Raw genomic sequence first — 10070 nt, 5'->3', positions numbered from 1 at the left:
TATATATATATATATATATATGCACATCAGTGTCCAGGATCTCTAGATTAAACCTGGCTTTAGCATCCCCTATAGCAGTAAAGTCCATTTACAGTTATAAGAAGGCTTTTGATATTGCTTGATAGTATCAGCCTTCTCCTTAAGGGTTCTGCTCCCCCTCTCCCATAAGTCCCAACTCTGTAGTCTTTACCCTTGTCTTTGTTGCTTGCTCACAAACCCCAGACCACTTAAGCAAGGAACGATCTGATTAAATAACGCCCATTGATGTTATGCCTCCTTCCAGGGAAAGGGACATTATTCAGTGGGCAGCACTAGTTTTTGCATGGAATACAGAAGAGTGTAGTGTCTGAGTGGGATACCTTGGCATCAGATTCTTATAACCTCTTCTCCATCTTGAAACCTAAAGAACTTTCTAAAATTTGAGACAGGATTGAGATAGACTAGGAGGGCTCAGAATTCCAGGTTCATCCTCTCTGCCTTATATCTCACTGGAGCGAAAGTATGCTCACGGGGGGGGAAAAAAAACAAAAACAAAAAACAAACAAACAAAAAACCCTAGAGATTCCAACAGCTAGGAGCTTTTCACTTGAATATCATGGGTTATGAAACTGACTTAAATATGCATGTAGTTCATCTCAGCTAAAATGTTTGTGATTCTGTCTCCAATGTCCCTATCTTCCCTTGATTAGCCATATGACCAGAGAAAATGTATGGAGCATTTTCATATGCAGCAGAACACAGAACAATCCCAATTCTTCTTGAACATCTTAAAATGTAAGATTAATGAGCTGAGAGAAACAAAAGGAACTCAGACCTCTGAAAGAAAAACATAACAGTATAGGAGTGCCTAAAACAACACTAGCAACGATGATGCCAACAGCAACAGCTGCCATTCATGGAGTTCCTTTAAGCTCTACACAAGGCTCTGTCAGATAGTCTACATCCTTCAAACACTCACAGCAATATAGCAAGACGGACAATTGTGATCTAGCTAAGGAATCTGCTCCCAACATCACATAGTTCATGTGGGGCAGAGCTGTGCGGCACTGCAGTATTGTGGTTGGCTTGGGTGCACCAATCCAGAGAAAACAGTGTTGGTTGGTTAATTCTGCAAAGCAGCAGACATAGAGCCTCACTTCCTGCAGTTCTGCCCCAGGGAGGGCCAGCACAGCTTGTTTGCTCTCACTGGTGACTAATGTAGCTGGATGCCAAAGTCCATCAGGGTTAGATTAGATGGGCTCAGCTGGGCCAGTCTTCCAATTTTTTTTTCCCATGACTCAGGACTGGGGGCAGGGGACAAGAGTGTCTTCCTTTATCTGACCTTGCAAACATGTCACTGAAAGGAAGCCTGATGTGACAGTGTCACTACCTGCAGGAAACCAAGGAAAAGTAGGATTTGAGAGAAGTCTTAAAGATGCTCACAATCACAGAAAACTCTTCTGTAACAATCACTATTAAATAATTTTCATATACTATCTTTTCATTTCTTATGACAAATATCCAAAGTGTTTGTTGCTACCTTATTCCACAAAAGAAAAAGGTCAAATTTTGTGACTGTGCCAAGTTCTGCCCTCTATGCTTCACATGAATCATTTCCTTGATTGTTTTGTCCATTAGCAATTACCATTCACACATGGAGATCATGTTCACCTCTGGTTTATGTCTGTCTTCCCACACTAAATGGAATCTCCACTAGGATGAATACTTTGACAGTTTTAGTCACTACTATTTTACCTAGTTCCTGACACACCTATTGTTATGATGGGGCACCATGACCAAGGCAACATCAAAAGAATTTATTGGACTTTATAGTTCCTGAGGGTTAGAGTTCATGACTATTATGGTAGGGAACATGGCAGCAGGCAGGCGGGGGCGAAGCTGGAGCAGTATCTGAGAACTTACATCTTAACAAGGCAGAGAGGAGAGGTGAGGGAGACAGAGAGACACAGAGAGACACAGACAGAGACAGAGAGGACATAGCATAAGTTTTTGAAACCTAAGTCCCATTCTCTGTGACACACCTCTTCCTAAAAGGCCACACCAACTAATTCTTCCCAAATGGTTTCACAAACTAGCAACGAAGCATTCAAATATATGAGCCTATGGGAGTCAGTCTCATTCAAACCACCATAACATTCCATAAATACTATTCCAAGAACAAATTACCATTTCATGGAACAAGGGTAAGAATCACCTTTGCTTTACAGGACAGGTCACTGGAATTCAGAGGTCACATTGCTGCTAAGTTATATTCAGAACCAGGTCACATGAAACCACAGAGTTTCCTTTATGTACATCAGTCTCACCCTAAAGGGAAGGGGCTGCAGCAGCTGGCCTTTGGAAGTCTCTGCTGACAGAGACACTTCTCCATGTGCCTGCACATAGGCAGGCAAGACCTAGTTGCCTAAAGGATATGTATGTATGTGGTGGGCACTTTTCTGGGGATGTGGCTTTTACAAGCTGGCACCTTGGTTTGTAGTGAATTCTACAGAATATATTTGGATCATCTGCATGCTATGAACTTGAATTTTCATCTCCAACCTCCTGAATCAAGGCATAGTTTCCTGGTTTTCACCTTCCTATAAAAAGTCCAGAATTTCACGACTCACTCTTGGACTATGAACAGCCAGCAGAACACTATGTTTTATGCCTCAAGCAGGGGTCACTAGAATTGAAGTGCACAAACTGCACAAAAGATGCAAAAAATAAATACACACTTAGGTTCCCTTTTCAGAAAGGTTCTGGGAGAGTGGAAGCCCTTTCCCTGGGGCCTGGTGGGGGTCTGGATAGAGTTGAAAACCTTTGCCTACATCTGTCATGGCTGAGCAGGAGGACATACATATGGGGTATCTGTAAGTATGACTTATTCCTTGTGCCAAGGAAATGCCTCTTTTCCCAGCTTTGGGAAGACCAGTCCTCTAAACCCAAGGGGTCTATAAAACAACAAAACAAACAGTGAGTTTGGTGGCAGGAGTCTGGGCAAGGAGCCAGTTTCATTACAGTGATTTGGCAGTGAGCTTTGGAGTCAGTACCCCACCTCTGTGATACACGCTCTGGGGAGGTCAGAGAACATCTGCGGGCCCACCACAACTCCATTATCTCAGCATTTCTGGGATGCCAGGGGACCAAGTCAGATGTCTCTAGTGTCAGGATAACCACTAGGGACTCTGGAACTACCTCCCAGCTCCTATTCCTGGCTGTTTACAGGATCAAGGATTCCTGCAGGGAGAGAAGTGAATCACTTCCACCCTGAGGAACCAGTGGCCATTGTTCTTGTTCAGTAGGATTGGCAAGGAATAAAGTCATGTTTCCCAGATTTTCATGCAACTAGGCCTTCCCAGCTGCCACAGTGACCCCACAAAACAAAGGCAGTGAAGTAGCAGGTTAGGAACTTGGGTGTTAGGGAGGAAGTCTGTGTGAATGTCAGTATAGCCATGTGAGGTGAAGGGTGTATAAATGTGAACTTGTTACTTTTATTAAACCTCTGAGCACTAACTCTGGGAAGAAATCCTGATAAACTCTTCAAGGTCTAAATTGCTAATGCAATAAGTTCACATTTTGTTTGGCTTTGCTTGAGGAATCAATTATGAAATTACAAGAAGATAGGGTAGGGATGTCAGGGTTTCTGGTAGGCTGGACACTAGATACCATACCTTGTTGTATTCTTTGGAAAACATAGAAACAATTTCCCTTATAAATATACTTTATAAGTGGCCCTCTCTAGAAATTGGACAGTCTCAGTGAATTTGTAAAAATGTCCCAGGAGTCAAAAAGTAAATGGCTGCTAGAGTACTAGAGAAACTGGTTATCTGGGCTTCTGCACCTGCCTACTACAAAGTTTTCATCTGATCCAGGCGAGGCAGATGTCTATGTGTGCTATTCCAGAGTCTCTAGGCAATGCAGGGAGTGCTCTTCCCCTGCATTATCAGCTAATGTCTCAGAGCACCTCTACTCCTTCTTCCAAATATTATCCAGAAATCATTCTCTTCCTGTAATTCAGTAGGAGTTCTTCTGCTTCCATGACTTCTCATCCACTGCCAGTCAATGGATCTGCCCACCCATCATGAGAGCTGTTCTCTATAAGAGCTTCAGCCATAAGAGTCAATCTTGGCATCTGATTCTATTCCAATTATTGCAATAGGATTTGGCACAGTACAAATCAGTACATTTGAGGTGAGCTTACCAAGTCCCTAATGTGAGATATTTTATCTGGTAGTGGGGTCAGACATTTGCAGTGTGTGGCAGCAATGGTTGAAGTGACAGGGTAAAGCATATGTCACAAGCACTAGGCAATAGACATGTTTTCTGCGAGGCCAGGGGCAGAGAAACAGCAGCACTCACTCCTAGTTATAGCCTCAATTCCAAAGGACTAGAGGGCTGAAGCAGAAAGCCACCTTAACTTCTGCAAGAGCATATGGTAGGATGTGAAGTGGTAGGTTGAGCAGGTGGGCAGAGTTCTAGGCACTGGGAATGCTGGGAAGCTCCTGAGCAGCATCCTAAAACTTGAGTTAGCCCCCCCCCCCACACACACACCCCTGTCTTTCCTGATTCAGCACAGTCCCTGATTCTATTACCTTAGACCGTATACTCCACTCTTCCTTGGAGTCAGAAAGATATCTGAAATGAGTTTCTAGTTTCTGCTCCAACTCTTCCTCTACCTGCATGGACATTAACTCCCAGTGTCTCTTTTTTTCTGGATTCTCACAGCCTACACTAACCAGGGGACATCATCATAGAGTACAGTGTTCAGGTTCTAGGACACCATACATCCCATCCCCTGTGTCTTGCCCCAGCACTCCCCAGCACCTTAGACCTGCCCTGCATATACCAAATTCCTCTTTCTGACAGTGAAAAACTTTCAGCCATGTTCCAGGCAGGCTCAACCCAACTTGAACTGCAAAGACCATATCTAGGGCACACTGACCATCTGTCTTTGCTCCCATAATCTGCTATAGCCTGTCTTCCATTGTCACATTGTCTTAGATACTGTTCTATTGTTGTGAGGAGACACCATGATCAAGGCATCCCATCAAAGAAATCATTTAATTGGCAGCTTGCTTATAGTTTCAGAGGGTTAGTCCATGATCATGACAGTAAGTATGGCAGCAGACAGGCAAGCAGAGTTCTGGAGCAATGGATGAGAGCTTACATCTTATCCTCAAGATGGAGGAAGAAAGAAAGACTGTCTGGGCTTAATATGGCTTTTAAAACTTCAAAGCCTACCCCCAGTGACAGACCTTCTCCAACAAGGTGACAGCTCCTAATCCTTCCTAAACAGCCCACAAACTAGGGACCAAGCATTCAAATTTATAAGCCTATGGGGGCTATTCTCATCCAAACCACCACATTCATGTCCCATTGAAGGAGTCAGAGTCTTCCATAAGAGTGGCACCATGGGAGAGACTCTATAGTTGCAGGGCTAAAGTTAGGGTTAGGTTAGAGTTAGTCTTTCTACTGTACCTCTTACTGGATACATCTATTGGCCAGGTATTCATTTCCTCAAGTAAGATAGTTTGGTTATAACAACTCCTTCCCTATGTTATGAGAAAAGCTGGTTCTGCAGCAGCAACTCCTACATATCATTGGGGCCACATTGACTAAGCCTGATTCATCTTCCATAGCTTGATGGCTAAGCATGTCAACAATCAAATCTGGGCTCAGCCATAAACTTGTCTCATCTGCAAAATGGAATTGATAACAGTACCCACCTCAGAGTGGCTACATCAGAATGCAAGGGGTTAGTAGATGTAAAGGTCTTAAAATAGTAGCTAGAACATAAAAGGTGCTCAATAAATTGCATTATCTGGAGAACTGTCTTTATTTTTTTATTTGTTCTTTTTCCTTGTGTTTTCAGCCTTGCAGAAATACATTTAACATAGCATGATTCCCACATCCCTGATGCCCTTGTTTATCTCATACTTGCTTTCTTAACACTCTGTTATGATATTATCTCCCTCATAACGTGGAGTCAATGCTGCTCATGATCTGGAAGCTGTTCTTCTGCTTCTATGGTGATGACTAATTGATTTTGATGAAGCTTGTAACATACAGTTGGCTGGACTCTAATCCTAAATCCTTTTCTTGAGTTCCTCTTTGGACTTAGAGCCATACCAGTCTCTAATTCACCCTTTTAAAGCAGAACCTGGTACTCTTCCTCTATTATGAGACCTTGAAAACTAGACCCACACCCACTTCTTGAGCTGTTGCACCCTGTGGTGAAGCTTTGCTTGTGTTTCCCATCATGTAAAGAACAGTTCTTAGTCCTGAATGTACTATATCTTGGCTTTGAGATCTCAGTTCTACTCTTCCGGTGTTCCACCTGCTGGTACACCAGAAGAGGAGGGCCTGGTCTTTGGGCTTCCTATGTGTATAAGCACCTAAGATCACATTGTGGTTATGCCCTTTTTGGTGAGTTCACTTCCTCTTCAGTTCCCCACTCAGGGACATCCTGTTCCTACCAGCCTCTGTAGATGAGGATTGGATCGTCTGGGAGACGCCTGGCCAGGCAGGGAAGAAGTGAGTAGCTCTGACGCACCCAGATTCCCTCCCCTTGCCTGACTCTTAGCTATTTTTTCTTTATTTTCCTTCCTGTGTTGAAAGAGCTATGGAGCCAGAACCATGCTAGAATTTCCTGGGGACATTCCATAAATTCTTCATGGGCTTTTTCTCTAGAGAGGGTGGGGATAAGTGGCTGAATAAGTGGGAGGCTGCTAGGAGCCAGGTATGGGTATCAAGTACCTCAAAGTAGTGTGGGTGGAGGAAAGGGTGATCTGCTCAGAAGAAAACCTGGGGATATCATGAGGTCATAGAAGCATCCAAAGGCACAGAACCTCACAGTAAAAAGTCATAGACAACTCACAAGCTGTGACATGAAGTAGGCAGCTATGCCTGCAGCCTTGCCCTTGAACCTTTTACCGTCTCAGTGACTAGTCTGCTAGAGATCCTACAAGGCCCAGAGAAATTCTTGGACTACTCTGCATGTGTGGGTGTATGTGTGTGTGTGTGTGTGTGTGTGTGTGTGTGTGTGAAGCAATCCCAGATATGTAATGAGTGAGATGCATGAATACTAGCGGGGTCAGTAGATGTTCCCTTGGGGTCTGGGTAGGCCATTCTTCTTTTACATAGTAATACTGATTTCCTAGTTTAGGTCCAAGGCCAGAAAAAGTAGAGACAGTAGCCTTTGACTGAATGAACACTGTAGCAACTCTGGATCTGAAAATCACTCTACCCCAATACCACTGTTCCACAGCTGTTTCTTGAAGTAAAAAAGAATGAAAAGTTTGGGGGTCAAGGTAAGAAACAACTAGCCTTATTTCTTTGTCGTAATCAATTACTCCTCTGAGCATCAGTGGAATAATGAAGGTAGTGGGCTAGATGATCTCAAGACTTTTCAGAAAATTGCTCTATTTTGCAGGGCTAGTTCTACTTTGTTAGGCTTAACCTACAGTGAAACTTTGGTGATGGACTTAAAGAGAATTAGTATAAACAGTCTATCCTTTAATAGGACTCCCAAAAGAGTAAAGGAGACAGAGTCCAGACCAGCAACTAGAAGTGAGGGAATAATGAGTAAGTTCCTCACTAGCCTAGCAGCCACTTCTGCCACCCCACAGACACCTCTGTACAATTTTAGAGAAAGACACTGCCTTTGTTAGACATATTAGAAATAGAAGCCTCATAGGGCAGATGTCTAAGAACATGGCACATGGCCTGCTGAGGATTGCTTAGGTGATATTCGAACTTTCCCCCTTGCCCAAGTCCCATGTGTCAGGCAAATGCACCCAGCTGGATGATGAGAGCCTTGCTAAGCAAGGAGGTAGAAAGACTCTGGCAATCTAAGCAGAGATGTGACTAGCAGAATATACTACTTCCCAACCTCAGAGAGTAACTCCTCTCTCAGTGAAAAAATCTCAGAGAATGACTCCTGCCTGCCCCAGCTTAGGCAAGCAAATGATCAAACCTCGTTCACCCTCTCTTCCACATGCTAAAGCCAAGTCAGGTCCATAGCTGTGGGGCAGAGTATTGGTGCAAGAGAGAAACAAGCAGGAACATTTCCCAAGAGCAAAGAAAGGGTCAAAGGGATTTGGAATTCCAAAGACCAGAGAAGTTTGGAAAGTCCTCTATCTTCTCATAATTCAGACTAGTTCTTTCCACTTTCTCTACAGCAAATATGAACAAGAAGAAAATGGAAATTCTCCCTCAGATTCTCTCCCAGATCTCTTCTTCCACACTCCCCAACAAGAACCTCCCAGGGCTCTAAATGGATTAGGAGAAGGAAGCCTGGTAATGTCAACATCAAAGGGTAAGGTGCAGCAAAATCGTGCCTGTGCCTTGAAACACAGGTGCCAGGAATAGTGAGGAGTTGCAGGAGAGCAAGCTTGCAGGGAAAAGGGGATTAGAAGGGACTAAGAATGTAGCTACTATAATCCCACATAATGAACCAGACTCTGCTCCTTCTCCACACCCTAAGCACTCAACAAGCAGGTACAAGTTACTGGCTTCAGCCTCTCTCACTAGAGGGCCCCATTGTTGCCAGTCCCAGACAGCTTCTTCCCTCCAGCTTGTACAGTTGCACAAGGAGTCTTGGAAGATGTTGCCTTCCTGCTGGCTGCTGAGAATTGGGTAAGAAAGTAGGGAGGGCACTCTACATGACCCTCCTCAATGGAAAGGGAGGTAAATGACCTTGTCCCTAGGCACCAATCGTGTACCTGAGGCCAGCATCCACCATTACACCTCTTAGGACCCAAAACCTGCTCTAACCAACTACTTTCAGTTTATAAACAATATCTGGGTCACAGGTAGGAGTTGTAGTACATATGATTCACAATGTGGACAACAACAACAACATCCAAACAAACAACAAAAGTTCTACTTAATTTGGGAATTAACTCTTCAGAAAAAATACCTTCCCAATATCTTAATGTCTGGCAACACTGAAATACATTTGTATTTCCTAGGTATTCACTGATGGATGACTAGAGGAAACAACTAAAAGGTAAACCACAGAATGGAACCCTATCTTTTCTTCCATTCCCTTCCCTTAAGAAAACAAGAAGCTGACTATAGTTAAGTCTCCATTGATCACTACCTTCAAGATGAGTCTCTTAACTGAAGACACCAGGCCCCCAATTCTTACCTTCTTCAGCTTGCCACTCTTAGTCCCCACAAAAACCACACTGTAGCCATTGTAAACATAGGAGGCCACAGAGGTCAGGCGGTCCCTGCTGGTGGTATACAGGGTCAGTCCTTCCACAGGAGTGGAGCCTCCCAGAGGCTGGTTGATGTCCAGGCCACAGAAGTTATCATCTATGGGGACAGGCTGGAAAGACAGGAGAAAACTGGAGTAAATCACATTGAAACAGTAGAAGGATCACTTTAGACTACCCACCCACTGCTGTCATCCTGAGGACACTAGGCCTCAGAGATGCTCAGGTCTGGAAGGAAGGATCTAACATGGCTCCCACCCACTGCTGTCATCCTGAGGACACCAGGCCTCAGAGAGGCTCAGGTCTGGAAGGAAGGATCTAACATGGCTCCCACCTACTGCTGCCATCCTGAGGACACCAGGTCTCAGAGAGGCTAAGGTCTGGAAGGAAGGATCTAACATGGCTCACATTGGCATCTTGGCTCCCATGGGACCAGATTGTGAATGATTAGCCATCTTTACTCACTCAGAACTATGTGTCTACTTTTTACCTTTCTGCCAGGAAAGTCAGGCTCAAGTCATAAAGCTGACTGCTTGAACTCACCTTCTGGTTCTTTTCATGTCCCCTTAGACCATGTCAGACTGTGCAGATCTGTCTATTTTAGACAGGATTCCCTCAAAGGATATTCAGCCTAAAGGCAACATTGTAAGATTCTACAGGCAGAGAGGTTACCTGTTTGTTCTTTGAGCAAGCTAGTGTTTCTTGGGCTGTAGAGTGTTTTTCCTTGAGGCATGAGGAATTTTAAGCCACTGAACTATAACTACTACCTACCATCCTAGGGGCATATGGTAAGCATCATGATAATACTGGATACCATCTTTTGCATTTGGGATTTCTTCTCTTCTCTTCTCTTCTCTTCTCTTCTCT

General features: G+C 44.0%; 1 protein-coding gene across 1 annotated transcript in view; it reads right to left on the bottom strand.

Moving 5' to 3' along the window:
- The window catches only part of Plxna2 (plexin A2), a 194212-nt gene that overhangs the window by 154739 nt on the left and 29403 nt on the right, over positions 1–10070 (bottom strand). Inside the window, exon 3 of the mRNA XM_021173227.2 lies at positions 9134–9316. Within this exon, the coding sequence (XP_021028886.1) occupies positions 9134–9316 (183 nt within the window). The remainder of the gene's footprint in view (positions 1–9133; positions 9317–10070) is intronic.

This window comes from Mus caroli, chromosome 1 (assembly GCF_900094665.2).
Source record: "Mus caroli chromosome 1, CAROLI_EIJ_v1.1, whole genome shotgun sequence".
Lineage (NCBI taxonomy): Eukaryota > Metazoa > Chordata > Mammalia > Rodentia > Muridae > Mus > Mus caroli.
Note: the sequence above shows the minus strand (reverse complement) of the source record. Positions and strands in the feature narration are given on the sequence as shown.